Source organism: Parasteatoda tepidariorum, chromosome 4 (assembly GCF_043381705.1).
Source record: "Parasteatoda tepidariorum isolate YZ-2023 chromosome 4, CAS_Ptep_4.0, whole genome shotgun sequence".
NCBI classification, from domain to species: domain Eukaryota; kingdom Metazoa; phylum Arthropoda; class Arachnida; order Araneae; family Theridiidae; genus Parasteatoda; species Parasteatoda tepidariorum.
This window is the reverse complement of record NC_092207.1, coordinates 62,942,356-62,968,510: the sequence shown is the minus strand read 5'-3', so window position 1 is coordinate 62,968,510 and position 26,155 is coordinate 62,942,356. Positions and strand designations below refer to the sequence as shown.

At 26.5% G+C, this 26,155-nt stretch overlaps 1 protein-coding gene across 1 annotated transcript in view; it reads right to left on the bottom strand.

Moving 5' to 3' along the window:
- The window catches only part of LOC107445612 (A kinase anchor protein rugose), a gene marked incomplete in the record, with an annotated part of 233,809 nt that overhangs the window by 128,038 nt on the left and 79,616 nt on the right, over positions 1-26,155 (bottom strand). The window contains 16 exon segments of the mRNA XM_043047936.2: positions 499-580; positions 1,674-1,782; positions 2,697-2,789; positions 6,403-6,500; positions 8,719-8,861; positions 9,647-9,815; positions 11,002-11,160; positions 11,266-11,374; positions 12,412-12,494; positions 15,419-15,481; positions 17,128-17,268; positions 19,017-19,073; positions 19,150-19,296; positions 19,957-20,076; positions 22,012-22,138; positions 24,797-24,918. Of these exon segments, the coding sequence (XP_042903870.1) occupies positions 499-580; positions 1,674-1,782; positions 2,697-2,789; positions 6,403-6,500; positions 8,719-8,861; positions 9,647-9,815; positions 11,002-11,160; positions 11,266-11,374; positions 12,412-12,494; positions 15,419-15,481; positions 17,128-17,268; positions 19,017-19,073; positions 19,150-19,296; positions 19,957-20,076; positions 22,012-22,138; positions 24,797-24,918 (1,822 nt within the window).

Below are 26,155 nucleotides of genomic sequence, written 5' to 3'. Positions count from 1 at the left end.
GTTACACATTTTTCTACTAGTTTGTTTTTGAATGCGTGATGTTTTTGAAAAATATGCTTTTATTTATCCAGGTTTTCCTGCTTCGTGTGTTTTTTAATGGTACTCCAGCAGAAAATGCAAAAAGTGGGGTTCCACTATAGATAAAAAGAAAGATTACAAAGCAGAATTTCAGCCAAACATGAAATCAAATTTTTAAAAAAAAGGGAAGATTTTTTGAAATAAATAATTTTGCAATACAAACTTTTAAAAATGTCTGCATTTAATTTTGAAAATATCATTAAAAAATATTCAATTTATGTAAATGGATTTTCATTCTGAATTTTTGATATCATAGCATTCGTTGTGTCTTCCTTCGAGTTCATAACGTCAAGGTTTGATTGTATTTTAAAAGAACATAACAATTTATAAAAATGCAAAACAAATATGCCAATTTATAATTTATATAACAATTAGTTATAAATATATTTATAAATTATATAAGCAGATTCATAAACTAACTTGGATTTTCCAAACGATAATGAGATTCGGGCTCAGGATGCTTTTGATACAGAATCTGGCTTGATACATGTTCAGTTAGAATCTGGAATTAAAATAATGAAAAAAATTTCATATTAGTCCGTTAGGATTAAACTTTCAAAATTTTCTGTTATTTCTGAAAACACAGTAATTAAAATTACAAAAAATCTTTACTATTACAGGGATCATACTATATTTCTAGAAAGAAATTTGCTGAGTTTTTCTTCATTAACTTAACCTTTTAACTATCATGCCAGAAATAATCTAGAGCACAGCACTGGTGTTCCAAAATGTCATGCCAGAGTATCACTCGGGGTAATTGTTTTTCAGTGCATTATATTATTATACCCAAATATATATTGGGAGAAGTTTATTACGTTATCATCTCTTTATCACACCCGAAAAGTTAATTTAGATGCATTTTAGAACGATAGATGGCAGTACTTTACTAAAAATTTCAAAGGATGGAGGTTTATGTTCTAAGTGTGCAGAATTATTATTATTTTTTTTTTTTTGCAAAATGGTGATCAGTTCTTTAAAACATTATAGAAATGATTTATTTTTTTCGAAAATAATTTTTAAAAAACTTTTAATTTTTAGAAAATATTGCTAAACTAGAAGCACATTTTACTACTTCCACATTGAGTGGCAGTGCAGACAAATTTGCAGTGGCTACAAAACCTTTAAATTTTTATGCATGTAATTCAAAACATCAATTTTTAACTTCTAAGTATATTTTATTTTGCACTTAACATTTAGTTTTTGTAATAAAAAAATTGACAATTTTCATCAAAATAACTTGACAGTTAAAAGGTTAAGCAACAATTCAAAAGAATATTAGTTGTAGCAAATGAACACACTAGTTAAGAAAACATGAAAATACTAGGTAGACAAAAAACATCAATAAAAAATAACAACTGTGAAAAATTAAAAGTTAATTGCCTCAATACCAATTCAAAATCCCTATTATTCTTACATCTGGTAGCATTATACAAATTTCTTCAATGTGCTTCAGAAGAATTATTTCATTTAACAGAAAAATATTTCTTTTAAAAAAAATAATAATATGGTATGAAGAAAATTGAAAAGACAAGAACTCTTTTAATTAATTTGATCACAAATTATAAATTATTTTAAAATAAATAAAATTTATTTACCTCATACAATACATTATATGTTGAAAGAGAAATATGATCAGAATGTAAAAGCAATCTGTCAGCTAATAACATATATAAATTATGAGGACCCATCACATCATGCTTCCGCCTGTAAAATATATATATTAAAAAAAAAAAGTTAGAGAGTCAATACATTTAAATTCTAAAATATTGCAGTTATAAACACTAGACTATATATCAGGGTTTCAGAAAAAACTAGCCCTTTCTGAAAAGATTCAAACCATTATCGGCTTTTATTTTTTAATATTAATCAGAATTAAAAACTGTGTGTCTAAATTCAATTTATTGATTATTATTCAGAAAAAAATATTGCTAAAATTTGATATATTACAAGGAATCAAATGCGTAATACTTCAGCAAAGTGCAAAAATATATTATAATAGCTATATGAGAAGAAAATCACCACAAATAACATAATGGGACTGTGATTCAAGAGGAATTTTCATGTCTTTGCGTAGCAGAAGTTTGACTTTTAATTTTTTAATAACTTGGTTTTCAGAAATGTTGTAATTAATTTCAGTTTTATTTACAAACATCTTGTACTACAGAAAAATAAACTATAAGGCACTATTGAGCTGTTCAGCATCTAATCCTTTAAAAACTGATAAAAACGTAACAAAAGAGAAATATATAAGTTGAAAGATTTCATAATGTATAATATGAATCAGGTACCCAAAGAAATTTATGCCAATTTTTTTAGCAAAAATTAATAACCTAGTGATCTTGTGTAAACAAATTTTATTCATAAAAATAACATTCTTCAGCCAGAATTACACATTCCCAGGGAAATAGATGTTTTCAAATACAACAATTTTAATAGTTCCTATCTTTACAAATAAATAATAGTTAATCATGAAGAAGGTATGGCTGAAATGGTTCATTCAAAGTGCACAAATACAAACGCAAGTCGAAAAAAAATTTCATGGCACAAACTGTTTTGAATACTTTATACACATGAATGATGAACTGATTATTTCAAATAACTACTAAAAACAAACTTACTTATGAGTACTTCTGCTCAAAAAATAGCCTAACAGTTTTAAAGCTTGTAGGCGAATAACCTCATTGGTGGATGCAAGCAATTTGAACACAGTTCTAAAAACAGGAAAAAAAGGAATTAATTTGCTTAAACTTAAGCAGTGAAATCCTTTGAGAAAGAAAAATGTAATAAGCAGACATCTAGAAAATAAAAATTCAATCTGAGTCACTTTTTTTAAGCATGAAATAGTAATGTAAAATTTTGCAAAAATTGATTCAAAATAATTTTTGAAATAGCAAGTTATTTTATTATTACCGACAGATTTGTAGGTTATGAAGAAATTTTTTTTTCTTCATATATCAAAGCAAATAAAAGGTTTAAGAATATAAATAAAATGATCAATTTCTTATTAAAAAAAAGGGGGAAAGTAGTTTATTGTCTTAAAAACGTACATAGTACATTTATTAAAAGTGAAAATTTAGGAAAATTATTCAGCAAGCATTAAACTTATTATGCCGACATTTTTGCTAACTTAATTTGCATTAGCATAAGAAAATATAAAAAATAATACTTAATCCGAAACTAATGAATAGCAAATAGCAATAAATAAATATAGTTACTTAAAAAAAACAATAAACTAAAATGTGTAGTAAAGTATCATTAGATAGTACCATTTCTTTAATTCAAAAGTAAAACTTCTAAACACTAATTTGGCTCGTAGAAAACTATTTGAGAAATTGAAGGATAAATAAATAAAATTATGAGACTAATGTAATTTTTGAAAATAATTAAACATATATAAATCTTTCATATTATTTTGATGTTTTTTAAACAGTTAAAAAAATATTTCACTTGCTATATTTTTATCAGACTTGTTGAAAAATGTCATATCTGTTATCATATCATGTTTAATAAAATTAAAGCACTTAAATCTCGGCACACAATGTATATTCAAAAAGCATTGCTTAATTTTTCAAAATTTATTTTTGTCACGTCTCTTACCATAATAAAAGAATTTCAAGTATTATTTTATCACAAAGTACACTAAAACATAATTAAAGATTTACCTCTATTATTTGCTCTTATATTAAATAAAAAGAAATAATATGAACCTTTTACAATATTAATAATGCATAAATTAAAATTTTATTAAAAAAATTATTAATAGTAACAGACATGAAATTTTTTAAAGTATAATGAAGTTTACTATTTAATTTATCTTTCAAATTAGTGAATAGAGTCTTTACATCAGGTATTTCTATACCAGTAAAACTTCTTGGTCACCACCTCACTTAATAGCAGCTCAAACTATCAGTAGCACCTTAGCCATGACCAGTTTCATAATATGATCATGATTCATATTTAAAATAGCTCTCTGTTATGAGCTTGTTTGAAAGGGAGGGAAAAAAATTTGCTTATTCCGCATTGTGTTACCATCCGAAATATATATATATATATATTTTCTTCATTTCCAATGAGCTGCACAATCGGTCTTGTCGATGAGCAGACCTAGTGCGTTCTCCAGAGGTGGTATCCACTCTTTCAGGACCACCACAATGGGTGAGATACCGTTGGTCATGTTAATTTGGACGTCTAGTTTCTGCCACACTAGATGGCAGCACCGAGGCTCTATTTGGATGCTAAAGTGCACTAGGAATTTAATTTTGCCGGAAATGCCAAGAGCCAATAAGGCACTCCAGGGATATTTTACATGTCGCATAATCATACAACATGGCCGCTGAGGATTTTCTGCATCCCGAAAATCCGGTGTCTGGGCCGGAGATCGAACCCGCAGACTTGGGCTCAGATCCGAATATATAAATAAATATATCCGAAATATATAAATAAATGTAATCCGAAATATATAATAAATGTAAATTTGTCAAAAGTGCCAATTTTAGTGGAATTTTCTTAAGCTGATCTAGTATTGGTTAAAGTTGAGACCAAATAGCAGCTGACTGACTGTGAAATTGCGTGGGGAAAAAAACTGAAACTTTTCTCGTTTTTTAATATAAATTCTAGTGTGTAAAGTGGCTTGTTGTTCTGAACCTCCAAGATGACATACTTGAATTTCTGTGGCAAGTTAGCAAAAATAATAATCTAAGAAGTCAATGTGAATCATTGCTTTATTTTGCTGAAGGTTTTCTTATCAATTTTAATATGCATGATATTGCTGTCTAATATTGAAAATGTGTTTTTTTGAGTCTGCTTATATCAGTGTTGAATTTGTTTATTAGTCTTTATTATTTCTTTCAATATAATGAGAATATTAACTCTTTTTCTTTTGCTGTATTACTTTTCTGTTGCTCATTAATTTATTTGACCAACATTGCCATTTCATTTGATCGCTGGCTTCATTAAAATTTGCATGTAATATGTATTTCATCGGCTGTTTGTTGGAAGGAATACATACATAAAGTAGACGAAGTCTAGTAAATGTGTTGCATGAAACTTTCACAGAAAAATTTTTCTTTACTTAGATTTTATGACGATATTTTTTAAATTGTCTTAAAGATATCTATTTTGCTTTTACATCATGTTGTTAAGTGTGATATTAGTCTTTTTTTTTTATCTAGTGTTGCCCAGCTAAAAATCTTTTTGTGGAAAGAAAGTAATGTGTTTAGAACATTTTGAATGTTTTTAGATTATGCTACACTAAAAGCTATTGAGTCTTTGAAATGTATTAAACATTAAAATAAGTATATAAAACCTAGCATTATAATGGTTGTAAATTATGCTAAATTTGATTAAAAAGCTCAGGTAAAGAGAATTTTTATTAGCAATTAAGAATCTGAATCCCATATTCTGATTAAAATTTGTTCTAAAAGGAGACAATCTCTTCAAAATTTAAACCTTGTGACAAATCATGTCTGCTACCATTTATCATGTCTGTTACCACATATATCATGTCTGTTATTAAATATGGTAACAGACAGGACATATCAAAGAAGAAAAAAAATTTGGCAAAAAAATTCTATCATATATTAAATAAAATGTTTTATTTGATTTAGAATAAAATCTCTCAAAACGAAATTATTTTGCAGAAAGAACTAAAGTTAAAACCATAAATTTATTTTATACAACTAATTAAGGTAACAGACATGACATAGCAAAAAATATTAACTACTAAACAAGAGTCACTGGTATACAAGTATTACCATTAAGGAATTCCAATTGTGCAGTTTCAAAAGTGAAAATATATGTATGGTAACAGTCATGACATTAATTTCAGAACAGTTGTATTATATTAATTAAAAATTTACTTTTTATTTATTACAATTTTATCATAATGTAATTTTGATCATTTTACACAATTGTAAAATACAACAGAGTGGAAAGTTTAGTTATTGGAATGTGTAATTCATGTAACAACATGTTAGTGCTTATGCTTTGGACAGCTGTTTTTTCAGTTTCCTTTTATGTAATTTCCTTAAGATACAATTTTTTCTTATTAGCACTTTAAAACATTGTACTTCCTACACTAGAAACTGTCTGTTAAAAAGTATGATAAGAAAAACCATTAAGTTTCCTAAAATGTCTATAAAAAAAAAAAATACTTTTCTAGATGGGCAGCAAATGGCACCTACATATGAAAATGACCCATTTACATATTTTTAAAATATTCATTAATTTGATGTGTATGCAAGCTAATTTTAAATTCTTTTATAATAATTATGGTTCATACATTTTTCCCAGTTATAATTTTAAAAAAATTATTAATAAAAATACCTTATTCCATTTTTAATATCAAAAGCTGGAACCATTGAGGCAGGATGTTCGGACATAAGCGACATCAACATTTGAAGTACATCGTGAAGATTTTCATCCTATATATAATGAAAGAACAAGTTAATGTTACATTTGTTTGCAGTTATAAAAATACCTTTATTACTTATCAACAAGCGACTTTGGTAAAGGTTTTAATAATACCAGGTAAAGGTTAAATAATTCAGTCTTAAACAGAGAACAGATTTATTAGTTTGTTACAGTGTCTGCTTCTCCGTATCACATTATCCCATTATAAATTAAAATTTCCATTTACAGTTCTTTAAAAGCTGTTACAAGACAGGAAGTTAATTTACTGTTCTTGCAAGTGCAAATAATAATTGAAAAATTAATAAAAATAAAAACATTTTCTGTATACAATAGAATAGTTAATCCAAAGTCCATTCTAAATACTATTTCTCAAACATTAAAATAAAATCCAATGATACTTAAATAAAACAATACTTAAATAAAACAATACTTAAATCATAACTAATTTAATTAAAATGCCTAAGCTAAGAGTCTTCCAGAAATCCCATCATGGACAAGCACCTAGCCTCTTTTCAAACATCTTTCTTTTAAAAGCCATGGAAGGAATGTAAATTACTTTAATCCTGATCAGAAGAATTACTTTAATTCTGGTCAGTTTCAGTCACACAGTCAATATAATTTTATATGTACCTTATTGTATGCACACCAGATTATTAGAGAAGTTTATATTCAAACCCACAACCACATTGTTCTAAGCAGAAGTGTAGGCTTTCTTCTAATCACCTTTTATTTTATATTAATATTCAATTTTTCATGGTGCAACTGTAGCACACTTTATATTTGGGATGTAACGAATATTTGGTATTTGGCCAGTTTGCCAAATATTCAGTCAAATGTTAGGCAAAGTATTTCTTGACAATTTTTTTAAAATTCAAATAGATTAATAAAGAATAATCTAACACATATGTTTTACTAAACATTATCAGAAATAGTTTTTACATATTTCAAAAATTTAAAAAAAAAAAAAAAAATTCAAAAACTTGTCGAATTTTATATTCTGAAAGACAAAAGGAAAAGCAAAATTTGAAGAATTGTAATTAGAATACTTTATACTGAACCACATATTTTGTACTGCTGATTTTTTTAAAATTATATTCAATCAAGTCAAGTTTTCACATTTTTCACTTTTTGTTTTAAGAATTGTGAATGTTTTTGCTGTTTTTATTATAGCTCGGCATTTTAACAGAACGTTTCTAATAAGAGGATTGTTTTTTATTGTCACCTTTCCCCAGTATAGTAAGAGATACAAATGGTAACATAGAAAACTGTGATTTTCAATATTAAAGTTCTATTTTAGGAAATAAGATTTTTTCTTTTTTTTCTAAACTTTTCTTTTTATCAGTGTTTTTATTATGACACAGTATTTCGTTGAAAAACGTTTCTAACGAACATTGTTTTTTAACTTCATTTTTTTTAAAAATACACCAATGTGAAAAAGTAAAATTAAGATTTTTAGCATCAAATTTTTCATTTCAAAATTAAGAGCGATTTTTGATTTGGTATCTATCTAGCTTTTTTCATTTTCAAAAAACTTCTGCTTATATTGACATTATTATTAAGATGCAGCAATTAAAAGGATTTTTGTTTCTACTATTTAATATATTCTTCTGTTTATTCTATAAAGGGATTCCATTTCTATTTTTTCTTCTTTATTTTTTCTTGAAAATTCATTAATTGGAAAACTGAGATGTTCAGCTTTAATTCTTTTTTTTTTCAAGAATAAAGATAGATTTTTATTTTTTCTATTTTGCTTCTATATAGAATCTCTTGCTTTTATGGGCTATAGTTCTTTTAACATTTCTAGATACTCTTTTTTGGAAAATACTATTTTTAGCACTTAAGTTTTGTTTGAAGAATAGTAGTTTTATTTCTTTTTTTCTTCAATTTTACAACATTTTTTTCTTTAAATATTTCTAATGGATAACTCTTAGTCTTTTTTTTTTCTTCATCCCATAATATAGTTAAGTCTTGATTAATTTTCAATTATCCCCCAACTTATTCATACATAAAAAATAATATTAATCAAAAAATATACTTCATAATGTGAGAAATAATATAAAATGCATACAGTATGTAAGAATAATTTTTATTTTTTTTTAAAATCAATAAAATTAGAAAGAAAAACAAGCATTTTTTTAGCATTGAATCTTAAATTTTATTTTAGGAAATTTTATTTTTTGTTAGGTAATTATTTAGGTAAATTTTATTTTAGGAAATAATAAAATTTACCTCATGGACGGTAGTCAAATAGTTCAGTATGCTTTGTAGCTCATCTTCTTTGACCCCATTTCCTTTTAAAATCAATTGCTTTAAAAATAACAGAATGTAAGCACGAATGGACATTATATCATTTTGATTAGGACGGGGACCATCTGCAAAAGACAAAACATACTAATTGTAAAAAGGTTTCAAAAAATTAAGAGGACAAACAAATTTGTTTGTTAACAAAAAGTAATCTAATTTTCTGCATTTATTTATATGTTATATTTAGCCCAATAAATAAATATTACAACTAATCAAAATAATAATAATAAAAGAATTTAAATTGTACTGTTTCTTTCTTAATAACAAAAAAGTTTTAATTATATCTGAATTAAAAATAAAAATATGTTTGATAAAGTTTTAATCCTTATTTAAGCATATTAATATTGATAAAATATATTTAAAAGGAGTGATTTTAGATTGAATTATTATTTTCAATAAAAATTACAATATAAAAACAGTCTTTTAACTGAAATATTTAGAAAGCAGAGTAAAATATTTCTGCAGAATCACTTGAGTCCCAATCTAACAACGAAATACTTTCTCTTTTTTTTCCTTCATCAAATTATTAGAAAAATATCACAACAAAAGACAAACAATATATTTTACAAAAAAAATATTGTGATAGTATAAGAATAAATAGTTAATTGCAAAATGCGTAATTCAGCTTTTTTACATCTTTAATTCATATTACAAATGTAAGTTAGTGAATAACCCCTTTTAAATTTTTATTAAAATTTGTAACATGATTCAGCATTTCTTTACTGAATAACTTTTTGGTTATAACCATATAGTTACTAAATATTTAACAGAGTAAAATGCTTCACATGTCACAAAATCTTTCACAACAAGATAATCTTCATTTTTATTGAATTAAATAAACAAAATTCCATACCTATTCCTTTGGGAGTTATTCCACTTTTGTTTCTTGGATTAACCACCCAGTAATAATATTTCAAAGTGTGCATTGTTTGCAAAACAGTGCTTATTCGACGAACATTACTATATATTTGTGTATCCGCCAGAAAATCTGTTGCAAGGTACGTAAAAAGCTTTGTTTGAACCTAAAATTTAAACACATATAAAGTTAATTAGAAAAAATTGATTATTGACCTGAAATAGTAAAATGTTTTATGATCAAAAGCTGAACATGGGCAAAGATGTTTTTTTTATGAAAGAACTCATTATGATTTCCCTATGACATAGATATTACTTTTTTAATGTTTCTATTTGAATGGAAGTAAAAAAAAATACTTTTAGTATGTGTAAACTAATTTTCCAATAATAAAAAGCACCTTTTAAACAATCAAAAAATATTTTGAGCACTTTAAAAAAATATATATCATAATTTGGATATGTGCACTAATAAAATTTTTCCCGCTATGTATTAGTCATCATAATAACAATTTATGCACAATTTTAAATATCTTTCATATTGAGTCACTCATTCTATTTTTAAAATTAATAGTTACCTTATTTAATTAAACAAAAAAAAATTAATTCAAAATGAAAGTTAGTTAAACTATAATTTTAAAAAAAGTTATTGGGTGCATTTTTTAGATTTAAATAAAAGTTATTCATAAAAGTATATGAAAAAGTTATCAAGATTAATATTATTGACCATGTTGAAGTTTAATGTTTGTAAATATGTTGAGTGGAATAATGTGAATACCACGATTCTTGCGTAATTCGTGGCAAAAATCGACATGGTAAAAATAATTTTAAAAATCTTATTTTGGAAAAGGGGAAATTAAGCAGTTTATAAAAACACCTAACAAAAAAAGCACCCTTAAGGGCTTTTAAAAAATTAAAATCGAAAATAAAAATCTTTAAGCACTTTTTAAAAATGCTATGCACCCTGACTATTTTATTTATTTCTACAAAGTTAACATCGAAACAAAATGTTTGGGAACATTTAACTCCAAAGTATACAAATAGATTAAAAGTGATAAAAAAATGCAAATTTATTTAAGATTTAACTCAGTTTACAGTGACAGAAAAAAATAGTTTAAACTTTATTAAATAAAAAAATAATAATTCATAAAGTAATTATGCTAATACCATGATTTTCTTTTATTTTTGGCATTTACTTTTGACTTATTTAAATGTAACTTATTTTAGAATTCCATTCAAATATTAAATCTTATATCTTAAACGAGAAATTTATCTCAGCTGTTCTTGATTCTAAAATTTCCATAACTGTACACAATATAAAACAAACTTGGAAAATGGAAGAGCTTATCTACTTACAACAGTTGGAGTGTAAATCCACAGGGCCGGATTGAATAAAATGTGGTCAAGCAGTTGTTTCAACAATAACTCACTGTTACTATTGTTAACTGTGACCAAGTACTTTGTAAGATTTAAGAAAGATAATAACACTTCCTCTGTTATATGATCTCTAGAAGCCTATTGAAAGAAAAGAATTTTGAAGGAAAAAAAAGTATTAATTTGTAACAAAATATTGAAAGTATCTTTAAAATATTTTTGTAAAATATACTTTAATCATCTTACTTTTTGTAATAAATAGCTAATAACCAAAAAAGCTTTGTTTTGGATCATGTGCTGTTGGACGGTAGGAGAGTTCTCCACCAAATCGCAAACAAAACCAATTAGAGTAGAGCTGTATAAAGTACAATTAAAATGAATACATATACTTGATTAAAACTAATTAAGAAACACTGAAATGAGTAAACATGTTTGAAACAACTTTTTACACTTTCAATTGTAATTTAAATTGGTTAAAAACACTGTAATATAAAAATAGGGTTTTCAAAGAAGTCAATAATATAATTATAGAATAACTAACGAAAAAGATCTATAGTAGGCTTCTATTGAATGCATAAAATAAGCAAAAAATATGATCAAGTTATCAAAAAATATGATCTAGCTGCATGAATAAAAAATAAATAAATACTAAAATATAATTATTTCTTTGGGTTTTTTAATCCAGTGCTCTATGACCATCTCAGATACTGTGAGATTATGAATTTCTGGAATGCAATTGATTAGGCAATCCAGAGTTTTCACTGAATTTTATTCAACATAACTTCTTTCCTCTTTATTACTTGGTATTTGATGAAATGCTGATCTGAAATCCTTATAAATTGTTCAGGGGAAAAAAAGGTTTTCAAAAATTGATATTATGCATTTGAATTTCACTGAATTGGTAAAATAGCATTAAAAACTAATCTAAACCCCTTTGTGGGTTAACCATATTGGAAACTAATAACATTCATAATAATATACATTATATATGTTATACTTATACATAAATGAATAATATGATGAAAAAGAAAAAAAATGACTCTCCCCATCTATAAATTGACCACCTGCTTCAATTGTCTATTAAAACAACGAACCATAAGTGGACAACTTAAATTGAGCTGTATTCATATTTCAGCACATATAGTAAATTATTAATTTATATTAATTTAGAAAATGTGTGCTCTTTAGATTTCAAAGAATGCAAAACCCACCAAAAAAATGAATGTCTTTGTTTTGTTGCAAGCACAATGTTTCTAACTTTGTGTAAAGCATCTTGTGAAATATATTTTTCATAAAATTTAACATTGACAGCATTTATTTTTTATTTAAAAAGATAAAATTACTGAAAACAAAATATAATTTTTTTTATTTTTGAGTATTGATGAAGCATACCATGTTGTTGGTTTTTTCTCTTGGTTTTTCGGTAGAGTGATACCAGTTGGAATATCTAGCTGACCCAATAATGGAAATAAAACCTAAAAGATTAAACAAAATGAACATAATTAAAACTTTATAAGAAAAATTAATAGCAAGTTAAAAAAATGTCTAATGCTGTTGGTTAAAATTATATATCTAAAATTAATTTGATGTTTTGAAATTTGAATTCATTGCATTTGATTAAATATTTACTTTTTCTTGCAGGCGTAGTACCTTGGATTGTGAGTGAGAGAAAAAGAGAGCCTGATTGGTGAGTTTATCGCAGAAAAATATACTTCACTAAATTTATTCTATGACTACTGAGATATTATTTCATATTATCTTAATAAAAATTACTTCATATTATCTTAATAATGAAGATTATGAAGTACTGCTCCCTAATTTTCATCATATTACCTGGATTGATGCATTATCTCAGCCGACATATCATTCTGTGATACAAGAGTAAAGTATAAATAGGTAATAAAATGAAATAGTTTTTATTTAAAAACGAAACATTAAATAAAAAAATCTTGAACTTTTAATTATGAAATATGAAATAAAATATATCAAAAAATAAAATATTAAATAAAAGAAAAATTACAAACATTATGTGATTCCAAATTGAGTACATAATCAACAATTTTTTAAAATAAAAGAAAGTGCCCATCCACCCACTCCATACTGATAACAATTATGTCACGTTTACCTTAACCTTGATTCCTTTGGGAAAATTCTTTCTCGGCCTTGTCTTCTGCTTGAGAATAACAAAAGGAGCAAGCTTTGCTCCTACAGCAAAGCACGCTAAAACTACAGTGACAGCTGTCTTCTTGTTCCCTGTCATCGTAACAGTGGCAGAACTCACACTGCAGGAACCAATAGTACTGTTTAGTGGGAGGGGCAATTAAGTAGTACCTAATCCATGCTCATAATATCGTTTTCTCTGAACTTATTATCTGTTATTACGGGTCTTGTTAAATTTAGAAATTACACACATTTTTATCTCCAATCTGAGGGTTAGCACTGTCCAATAGTAGTATGGGCTCTTACCTTCATATTTCAGTGCTTCATAAATCGGCTGCCAATCAAATTGGATATCAATCAATGGCACTATCAATGGCTGCCAATGAAATTGGATATTCCTTTTTCATCTGTTAGAACACAATTGAAATTTCTTTCTCTATTCTACTGAGGATTTAGCGATTTAATTCTGATTCTAATGCAGACAATGCAGCTAGACCTCTTTCCTCAGAATCCCTTTGTTTGCCTGTTACTAAAAGCTTTTCTATAGATTTTCTACAAAGAGGAATATTTGATAAACCTATATTAAAATACATTCCAACCGCCCAGTTTTCTCCTTTTCAGACTTTTGTAATAGTTTTAAATTTAAATTCTGAAGTGCAACTAACACTTTTAGATTTTAATCGATTCAAATTCACACAGAAAATTTAGATGAATTAAACTGCAACAAGAATGAAATTGACCACTTCCCAAATGCTGTTCTAAGTTAGTAGGGGAGAAGAGGATCATTAGGTGGCTTATTTGTTATCCTCTAACATGACGTGACAATGAAAACAGACTTTTTTTTCTCTTGTTCAGAAAGGAAGGTCATGAAAGAAAATACAGAGTGAAAAAAAGCAAAGAGATACATTGTTTTTAATTCATAACTTTTAAATTTGTAGCAATTTTTTAATGGATTAAATGAACAATGAATTTCTGTAAGGATTTTTTAAACAGGCTAACGTAAAACACAATAAATTACAGTCTTTATTTATTCTTTTTCTTATTGTATTGAGACAAAAAGATTTTATTTCTCCATAATCATCAGCCAGTCTTTTATGATTTTTCTTTCTTTTTTTTTTTTTTTTTTTTTTTTTTTTTTTTTTTTNTTTTTTTTTTTTTTTTTTTTTTTTTTTTTTTTATTCACTCAATCATTCTCTTTTAAAGACAAATTATTTCTAAACATTTCTGTTGTTTTTAAGACTTTTTTTAAACTTTTTAAATTAGGACCGTAAAAAAAGGCATTCTTACTGCAGTTGACACACCTCCCATTGGATTTGAGAGAAAATAGTGATTGCTGAGTTTTTCACAAAAAAATATATATTTCACCAACCAGGTTCTTACTTTCCCTTGGAGTGATTGGATGTGCATGAATTACATGCTGTGAGAATACTACCTTGAATTACTTACTTACAAACAAAATTTCCGTAAAGAGGGGAAAATAGTTGATTCTGAAAGGTAGAATTAAAAAAGGAATTAAAACTATGTGGTGTTCAACACCCAGCACCCAGTTATATGACGATGGCAAGTTAAACTCACAAAGAGAGAGAGAATAATTAATAAATAAAATAGAAGACACGCACAAATATGATTGTGGCGCCAATTATGGGTAGAAAAATTGGCAAATGCTGCTAGTACCACTGTGGTATAATATTACATTTTACGAGTATTGACGCCTATTAAAACAAAGGAAAACTTTCAATTTGAGTTTCCTGTAAGAAATTTGTTCCAATGAGCAAGCTATCAAATTTGCATGATTTATTATCGATTGCTGTTAAATATATTTTTTATCCAAAAAGTTTTAACATTTCTTATAATATAGAGATTAAACTTGAAAATTAATAAAACAAATTAAAGAAATCTGGAATAGGAATATTTTTCTAAAACAATAAACTTTGTTCAGTTAGTTTTTTCAAATGTTCCAAATTAAATTTGAATGAAACACTTTTTAGGTTACATTATACCAAAAAGATGTGTCTAAACATGTCTCCGTTAAAAAAATTATAATTAGATAAAGAAAAAAGGAAAGAAAGAAATTGAACTTTTAAAGAAAAAAATTGAACTTTTTAAAACTATTCTTGAATGAAATTAAGAAGATTCTTTAGCTATATATTATTTGATATGATACATAAATAAAAATTTGAAAGAGATTAAAACCATTACAAGCGTATTTCATTTAAAATAATAACAAAAATAGAAATACCTGAATTCCACCAATAGAATTTAGAGTACTGTGGATGGAATATGTTGTAATGGCTTTTACATCCTAAAAATAAAGACAAATATTACAAAAATAATCAACAATGTGACTTCTTACTATATAAAAATCTAATGATGGTATCGCAGTTTTCCATTGTTGTCAAGTATTTTTATTGGCTGGAAAATCACAGGGTAGGATCCAGTTTTCTCCTCGGGCCGGGCAAAGTTGACTCAGCCTTTCACCCCTTCAGTGGGTCGATAAATGAGTACCAAGCATGCTTGTGAACTAAACACTGGGGGTTCCGAGTTCGGCTGACCAGCTGACTGGAACACCTGCTCCTGCACCCCAGAGCCTAAGGTTAAGAAAACTGAGATGGGCACAGTAGGCCTTGGCTCTCTACGGGCTGTCGCGCCACTGAATTTAGTTTAGTTTAGGATCGATCCAGTTTTCTCACAATAATTTTCATATTTGTTTGATTGTCATTTGTATAAAATTTATATAAGTAATAAAGGTACCGTTTTCTATAAATATTTTTGCATTTCTAATTTAAAGGTTTTTACCTGTACTGTTATTATTACAATTTTGATTTTGTTTGTTTTCTAAATTAAGAGTTTAAGAGGATTGTTTTTATAATTATTATTGTTAGAATAACGTAATTCTACATTACATTTTAAGATAAAAAGATTTAAATCTGTGTCTGATCTTATTAACCGTTTTACAAATATTATTCGTTGGTAAAAATTACAATAATATACTATTATGAATTAGGGCTAGAGATATTTATTAAATGATTTAGAACTTAACTTTCAGCTTCATGCACAAAGTGATGAAAGCAAAAATTGCAATTAAAATATACATCCGTTCGTTTGGTAAGCAAAAATATTAAATTACAGTCGTAAACTCACCTAATTTGTCATAAAAATATACTTTTAATTTCAAATGTTATTTCAAAAAATGATTACTTAGAAAAATGATTTATGTTCACTAATAGATTTTAATAGTATATTATAAAGAAAATATAAGGGGACAAGTATTCTTTTTAGAATTTCAACTGTTTCATGCCAAGAAACAGCATTTGTTGCAAAACAATCACTGGGGTTGGTGAGCAGTATCGTCTTTACGTATGGGCACACCCGGCACTCAGGGGGCCCTTGAGAATCTTACTTTTATAAATTGCATTAAAAAAAAACTAAGACTAAACAAAATTGCCTTACATATTGTTTAAAATAAATATATTATATTGTATAAAGTGTGTTTTTTGTTTTTCTTTCTACAAATAGTGATTGATTATCGTACAAACAACAATAATTTGAATAGTTCATCACCAGGGAAATTTAAAAAGGCAACCAAAATCTATTTTTCTACGTTCTAATGAAATTTTTATGCGAATTCAGTTTTTTTGGGTCTACTAAAAACAAATTTAAATACATTTAAATCAAAATGTATTTAAATTTGTTCAAATTATTGCATATGTTAAAAATGCTTTATTTTATGTATGTGAAGTTCTTTAGTTCCATTTTAAGCAGTATGACAAGTTATAAGGGCCCAAAAAATTTCTTTGCCCAGGGGCCCTGCATGCTTTTAAGAGGGTGCTGTTGGTGAGCGTAAGTGAACAGGCGGCTTAGCCCCCTAGCTCCTTCATAAAAATATAACTTAATTATAAAAACAAAACAACTTTTTGACTACTTATTTCATAAAAATATCTAACTTACTTGCAACATGAGTGCATGAGGTGTGTGGACAAAGAAGGAAATATTTCCCTTTGGAGCAGCTTGCAAACATAGCTGACTATCCGTGGCTACAGGATTATACATGAACACTATGGCACTTGAGAGTTTGCCATCATACAATACCTGCAAAGGATTTTTTACTGTTAAAATATTACATGACAAAAAAATTCTAGCTGACAACAAAACATTCAAAAAATTTCAGAAAATGCTGCTCACTTTTCCTGAAATGAAAATTTCAAAACAAGTCCATTATAATGAATCATCTGAGGACTCAGTAATAAGTCCACTAAAAACAGTGGCTCATTATATCCAAAATCAGTGTTCATAAAAACATTTTCTTTGTAGTTAACAACTACTTTACTACAATTGTACAATTTATTATAATTGTAGTTAACTACAACGACTTTTTTTTAAATATAGTGACTACAAACTATTGTCGAAATGTAATCGCTACTTTGTTACTTTTAGAAAACAAACTTAACTGGAGAACATAATTTTCACCAATATTCAAAATGATTTGGAATAAAAAAATTGGCTTGATTAAATATGAGGAGATATTAAGAAGTTTTAATTCATGTTTATATGAAATAGTTTTTATTCTAACAATTTTTGACGATTTTGTCCCTTCAACTTTAAAATTCTATGCTTTTCTCGACAGTGGTTTAAGAAATGCTAGGAAATTATCAAACATTTGGGATTTAAGTGATCATTGCCTGCCTTTTTATATCCTTCAAAAAAAGAAGTACAAGGTGAAAAACAAGAAAAGGACCACCCTGAATAACTTTTGATCGAATGATCGGATCTTCACATTCTAAGATTTAATCTTAATAGTTTGAGAGGTGACTGCAAACATGCTAATTAATAAATGTAGACTATATTTAAGTTAAGAAATCAGACACAAAAACGTACTTTATAGTTCCTGTGAAATTGAAATTTAAAAAAGTCAGATATTTAAAATTCGATGTGACAAAATGTAACAAAAAGTGATTGTTAACAAATAAAAAAATTTCTAAAAGTTTATCTTTTCTATATTTTTTTCATTTTAGGCAGGAACGATCATTCATTTTAGGAAGTTTTAAGGTATTATTTTTTTTATTTCTGCATTTTGGACGAACTGAATAAAGAAAGAACTGAACATTACTGAATATTGAAGAACATTGTTGAATATTGAGAGCATTACACTACATAAAGCTGGAATTTCTATAAAACCATTTTTCTTTTCCATATGTCTATTTTTGAAATCATTTTCATTATTCATTTAAGCGAAATGACTCATATTAAACATTCCTTTATAATGCGTATTACTTCATTTTTGATTAAAAGTCAATTATATACTTTGAACTTATAGCATCGATAAAAAATTTTCACATTATTTATTTGAACAGCTACAAAAAAGAAAACTGAGTCAACTATGAATGAACTAACACTTTTTCAGCTGTTTACATTAAACATTTGAAATAGCACTCATTGGAGTTTAGATGGAATCACTAATAACATTCATTACAACAGCATGTTCATTATAACCCGGGTTTGTTATAGCTGGGTATTACAACTGAATTATATTTATAATTTGAGCATTTTTTTATTATATTTTTTATTAAATAATATGCTCCTAACTTGAAATATCAGACACTCATTTTTAAATTTCTTTTTATTTGAAGCAGGACCTATAATTTTAATGGAACCCTAGTACTCACATTGACAATAGTTTAGCGTGAACACTGTTAATGTGATCGCAAAATGAGCCATTTTATAAAATTATGTAATAACAATAAGATATTAAGTGACAGAATATTTGCATAGCATAAAACCTATAATAAAAATTAATTATGACATCACAATATGACAAAATTTACTAATAATAAAATTACCCTTTTTAAATTTTCTGGTAAAGATGAACTCGCTTCCCCATCAAACCGAAATTGACTCTAAAAATTAAAATAATTTAATTAATAAAAGAGTTTTATTATTGAATTGTTGTTTAGATGTCATTACAGTGCATACCTGGTAACCTGGACCTAACCTATGGATGGCACATATCTGGTGAGTTGAAAGAGCTTCACTAAAAAGATACATCGCAGACATCTGTCCACAAAAAACATGTTCTTCCTCCAATTCAGGAGCAGCACCAATGTAACACTTATCAAAGGGCTAAAAGTATTTGAAGATTCATGAAATTAAAAATGAAACATATATTCAATAAACATTTAATACAATGCACAAAGACTGTTAACTAATTTCATATAAAAAGTATTAGTTAATAATAGTTAAGAATATCTAATGGCAAAATGTCTTTTGTCAAATGGCTTCATTCAAAGAATAAACGAGTAAGAAATCCACAAAACTTGTACACTACTTAACACTTCAGCAACTAATTAGCTCTTACAACACATTTAAGATTATGAACTGAAAATGGTAAGGTCGATGTGATCAGATCATGCCTTAACAAAAATCATAGAAGCAAATCTATGTAACGCTGCCTGAGGTACAAAAATTGCAGGCATGATAACTTGCATGAATTAGAATCCAAACCATTTACACAAAGAATGTGCATTATTTTCACTGAAACACTCAAATGGAGTTGGATCCTCTAGGAGTAAAAACTCAGATTTTCCACTTAGATCACTTTTGAATAATGGTAGGATTATCTATAAGATAATCCTATCATTATTCAAAATCAAAATTCAATATGACGATTTTGTAGTTTGCAACTTTTCAAGACCAATTAATTTCTTAATAGTAATTTAAACCTCCCTATCATACTGACAATTTGCTAGTAAAATGTAGATTAAGATATAAAAAAACATTTACCTCATTATTATTCACAAGCCAACTCATTTCAGTCGTTGAAGCCAGCTGTCCATTAACAAAGCATTTGATTTCACTCTTGCTCCAACGATTATAAATATATACAATAGCAATCATATACCACTAAAATATTTAAAACAAATATTACTTTTGAATTGTAAAATAACAAAGAAAGCAATTTCAAATATTTTTTTTCATAGCCAACAAATAATAATAAATATACAGAAAAAAAAATTACATATGATTTAATTTATAACTCAACAAAGCACGGTTGAAAAGCTTAAACAACTAGTTGAAAATATTTCCAAATTTACTAAAATGTCACAATCTTTCTTTCACAAGTCTGCAATAAATTTTTATCAAATGGTGGAATAATTTTTATTTGCAATTCAATTTTTATTTGCATTAAAGTTTTAACAAATAGTGGAAGAATTTTTATCTTCAAATTAATATTTAACTGTAATAATTATAATTTAATAACTTTAAACACTTGTGATGTAGTTAGAAAATAATTACATTTGAAGTAACATTTTTCAGTTACCTTCCCTGTTTTTCTTGAAAACCAGATATTTTCTTATCAATATATAAATACAGTCGGATTTCTATTTAACGAGCTCCCATTTTGCAAGTTTTGAGGGAAAAAAACATTTTAAAAATTTCTTAGCAAAATAACTTCCAAATAGCAAAGTGAATTTTCTATTTAACAAACTTTTCTTTGCGATCGACTTTCCCTATTTCCCAAAATATTTCAGAACATTTCAAATTTCTTAATGCATTTTATGGGGGAAATGTCCTTGAATTGATTTTTGCAGCAACTTAACTTTCAGAGAAAGCAGCAAAATCCCTTTCCCATTTTGTTTGCATTTCATACAGGAATCCATGCAAAAAATTAACTTATGAGAAAGCCTAACAGAACTTTCTAAAGCATGGAACTATGATGATATATATCACACTATCCACAACAGTTTTGGTAAAGCTGGATTCTTAGTATGAGCAGAGAGTTTTGAAATTGCAGAAGACAAGAATGATATTCTTTAGAAGAACTTTAAAAAATTGTGGTTACAGATAAAGAGGACCACAAAATTAACAATGATGAACTGATTAATGATTTTCTCTTTATTGATTCTAAAGCTGCAACCACAGAAACATTAACTGAATCGGATATTTTGGACAGTGTGAAAAATAAAAACAATACAGCAGTAAATTGTGAGGAAGTTGAAGACAGAAATGATTAAGAAATCACCGAATCTTCATATTATGAAATGTTAAAATCATTTGGAAAAATTCGATAGTAGATAAAAATTTACAAGATAAAGATGTATCAATTGCTATTTTAATTATGTTTAGCGTTTATAAATTTAAAAACTCTTTCGCGTTGTTTAAGTATTTCAAATGGGGGGATTTTCTGCATAAGAAACTTTTAATCGGGATTTAGACTTCGTTAAATATAGGTCCGACTCTATGTGTGTGTATATATATACACACACAAATAAATAAACTGGAATGTTTTTACAAAAAGAAACATGCCCACATTGGAAAAGGCAACAAACTTTTAATGGCATTGAAAATGAAAAATCTAAATTAATTTCATTTGTTTGTGCACACAAATTATAACATTTATATACTTCTAGTAACAGAACCTTATAAACGTAACTCTTTTCTTTTAACTTTGACCAATTAACCCTTTAGAAAATTGGCATTATTGGGTTCATTGGCATTATAACGTTTCTCCGTATACACTATTTCCCTATTTAATAACAGTGAAAACTTGTTTCGCTGTGTGGAGAAGACTGCAGATCAAAATATGACTTTTTACGCGCAGAACCATTAGTGGGTTAGGTAAAAATATCTTTTGCTACAGAAGTTAGTTTCAATCAAAATAAAAAAGACAAAAAAGAGCAAGTGTTTTGAAAAATCTGAAAAGTATTTTCAATTATAGTAATAAAAAAAAAAAGCGTGAGTAACAAAAGGTATTTTCCCTTTAATAAAATCTAAAAGATCATTAAGTTTTGCTATAAGACAACTTATAAATTAAACATAAAGAACAATGAAACAAACCTTTCTTGGTTGAAATTCATACTTTACACAGTGCTGGTAGCCTTTACCTTTCACTTTCATAGATGTAAAAACAAGACAATTTCCTACAAAATGTGCAGAGTAACCAACTCCTTTTGAGGTACGAAAGCTTGAAAAAAAATAATAATAAATTAAATGCCTACATACATGCTTGGGAAAAAATCATTTTATTAGTCTGCAATATTTATTGTAAGCAATTAATGACAAACCACTACTAACACTTTCAATGCTTTTGGATACAGATCTAACTCAGTCAAAAGTCAGATCCATTTCTTTAGGTGAATTTACGGAAATTTTTGGTCCCATACTATAGGGCAAAATTTAGAAATTTTGATACTAGCCAGTGGCCAGTAGTATCATTTTTAATCATGGCTACTTTTTCAAAAAATAAAATTTTTAAATTAATAAAAAACACTAACACTAATGATATTGTTATTATAAAACATTTCTCAAAAATATCAGAGTTTATTTCTAAAATGAAGAAATATTTTTCCTGACCTCTTGAAATAGGTAAAGTGTTTGAGTTTCTGAGCGTATAATGTGATATAAAAATTATGTTTATGAACAAACATAAAATTTATCAATTGCAGTCTGAAATAATTGTAATCATAATGATGAAATTATATTATATTTGATTATTCAATTCCTGCTATTAGTTCACAATCTCCTTATATTTTGTTCAAATTTTCAATATTAAAATAGTTTTTATGAATTTACTAAAGTTCAAATACATTTTTTTGAACTTGTTGTGGATGACACTTGATGTTAATACAGTTTTTTCAAATATTAATTTATTAATAGAATAGGGATGAGCAAAAAACAAAATGAAATTTTCTGATTGGTTAAGCATTAGTCATTGTTTTAAATTTTATTATAAGCAATTCAGTTTTTCGCATATTTTCAAAATAACATCAGTTATAATTTCTAACTTACAGCTCTATTTGAACAAAAAAAATAGTTTATTGGGCATATTTAAATATTTAATTATTTTATATTCGCTGTGGCAGATAAATTCAATAAAGAGCATTAAACGTACCAGCACGTGTTGTTTACGTCACCAAATTTATACTTTTATAGTTGTCTGATACCATGCCTCTTTTTTTTTAATTAGTTCACACTCTCCCTATATATATTTATATATCTTGTTCAACTTTTCAATCGTAATAAAATACTTTTTATTCATCCATTCAATTTCAAATAAATTTTTTTAAACTTGTAGTGTATGACAATTGATGCTAATTCAGTTTTTTTCAAATATTAATTCATTAATTAAATTAAATTCATTAATTAAATTAAATTCATTAATTAAATTAAGTTCATTAATTTTAGTTTTATATGGGAGAAAAATTTTAATTATTTAATATAAAGTAACTAAAATAAAATTTTTCTTTGTTGACCTAAGTAGGAATTGACTTTTAAAAAAAATTTATATTACTTGTTTTTGCATATCAGCCATAAATAAAAAATAAAAAGAGTTAAAATGAAATTAACTTGAACTGAAATGAAACTTTTTGTAAACAAACTCAATTTCCTTAAAGTTTTGAACCAGCTTAGAATAATTGGAACTTTCCAAAGTTATAGTCATTCTGTAATGGATAGTTCGTAGCACATCAGATGGCGCTATTCCCCTGAAGGGAAAAAAACAATAACAATACAGTTTCTTTTCTGACTTCCAAGTGTGATGGTGTTACCCTCCATCCTCTCGCATCCATCCAAATGTTGTATAAAATTTNTTTAAAACAAAACTTACAACAGTTACTTTTCTCAACAACTGAAATTTAGAATAGTGTGATTAAGAAAAATATGCGAACTGTTTTCAATTTCAAATTAATATTGAAATGCACAGGTTTAGAATTTTCTACAGTGAAAAACTTTCGGAACTTCAGCGTTCGAAAAAGTATACAAAAGCTAGACGTTAAGAACGTATTCAATGAACTGCAAAAGCAGTTCCGGGGGTTGGCGAGCAGGGGGCGAAGCCCCCTTGTTTAATATAAAGTAACTAAAATAAAAATTTTATTTGTTGTCCTAAGTAGGAATTGACTTTTTTTTAAAAATTATATTACTTGTTTTTACATATTATCAGGTATAAATCAAAAAAAAAAGGAAGAAAAAGAAGTAAAATGAAATTAACTTGAACTGAAATGAAACTTTTTATAAACAAATTCAATTTTCCTAAAATTTTGAACCAGCTTAGAATAATTGGAACTTTCTAGAGTTATAGTCATTCTGTATAATAAACAATAAAAGAAGTTGGAAACACATGGGATGCATCGAAAAAAGTGTCGATAAACAAACAAATTTCTAATCATAATTTTTTATACTTAGTCGCAATGTGGCTAGTGACGACCATTAATTTTGCCCTATGCTAGATAGTGTATACATTTAAACAAATTTGTCTGAGTGAACATTATGAATTCATAAGCAAGATCTTAACTTTAAATCAAAATGAATTATTTTAAGATATGAAGCAAAGAAAAATTGCTTGTATAAATTTAAATAATAAATTATTAATCAGATGCATAATTAACAATTTTTAATTATGTATCTGATTAGAACTACACATAATTTACATAACTATAATGCATCATTAGATAAAATTAACACTTAAATAAAAGGCGGGGGGAAAAAACCTTCAATTTTATTAGCATTATTTAAAAATATATTTGTTATTTCTCTCAAATTGAAAAGACATTAAGCATAAATAATAATTATAAAATAATACAAAGATTTCTCAACTGCCACTTAAAAATAGTAAAAACTTACTTACCAAAATAGATATGGTTTTTCTCTTTCAATATTTACACTATTTATTGGATCTAACCTAAACCATGAACTAAATGTCCAACCATTTTGATATGGCCATCTCGCTAAAGGGGGTAATGCTATAGCCTAAAAAATAAATACAATACTTTAGTTAAAGGGCAAAATATAAAAAAATTCTTTGAAATGATTAATGATTAGAAATTGATTATAAGAGAATTATTAGAAAATGTCCAATAAATTACAAAATATAATATATAAATGTTTTTATGTGGTGCTCAATCATTTTATTAATTAATTGACTTCAAAGAATAAACAAATGAATAAAAGATGGAAAATAATGTGTCGTTAAAAATACAGTGAAAGATATCAAGTTGACAACTCTTGTCACTTAACCATTTGTCCAAATTGACCACTATTATCACTAATTTATCCTATATAATAAAAGAGAACAAAAGCTACATAACTTGACCATCTGGGTATCTAGTATGTTGACTACTGAAATAAGTCAAATTAAAAAACTTTTTAAGTTGACCAGAAAAGAAATTCTTTAGAAAATTTTTTATGTTATTAGGCTATGTATTAAAATTTCACCAAATGGATGAAATAAATCTATAAACTATTAATGAAATTCACTTTGTGAGCTGACTACATAGGAAATTATTAAAAGCTTTTACAATCAATAGCTTGTAAATAAAACTGAATCATTTTTCAAATTTGGAAATAAAATATTTTCAAAATATCTGACTCCATATTTGATTATATGTATTGTTATTTTAAGAAATTATTTATAATAAATACCAAGTATACATCATTCACTAAATATACATAATTGCTTCTATAATCAATTCAATGTTAAATTTATTAAACAAATTGTAATTTGTTCAGTAAGTAATCTCTTTTAGATGCATGGGTTATTTGCTAATGCAATTTTAAATTCGTGTAAATAAATTTGATTATATTTATCTTTACTTTGATTTCCAACATAAATATGTAAATATTATGAACAACATAGTCCATATAAGAACAACATGATTAAGGAATTTATTAAAAAAAAATGCATAGACTCAAAGCTCTTCATAAGTTATCCTATCCTTGGACCTATCTAAAACAATGCACCTCAAGTGGTCAACTTATATGGGTGACACTGTAACTCTGATATGGTTATGGCGTTTTAGCCTTATGTTAAAACTGGAAAAATCTTTTTAAAAAAACATTTAAAATAATAAAAAATAAACCGTGCAATGACAAATTATTTCTTTAAAAAGATAAAACATAACATAAAAACTAATTTTAAAATCAGCTGAAGGAAAGAAATAAAACATTTTTAAAATAGCAAAAAATTCTATTAAATTCCATTCGTAAA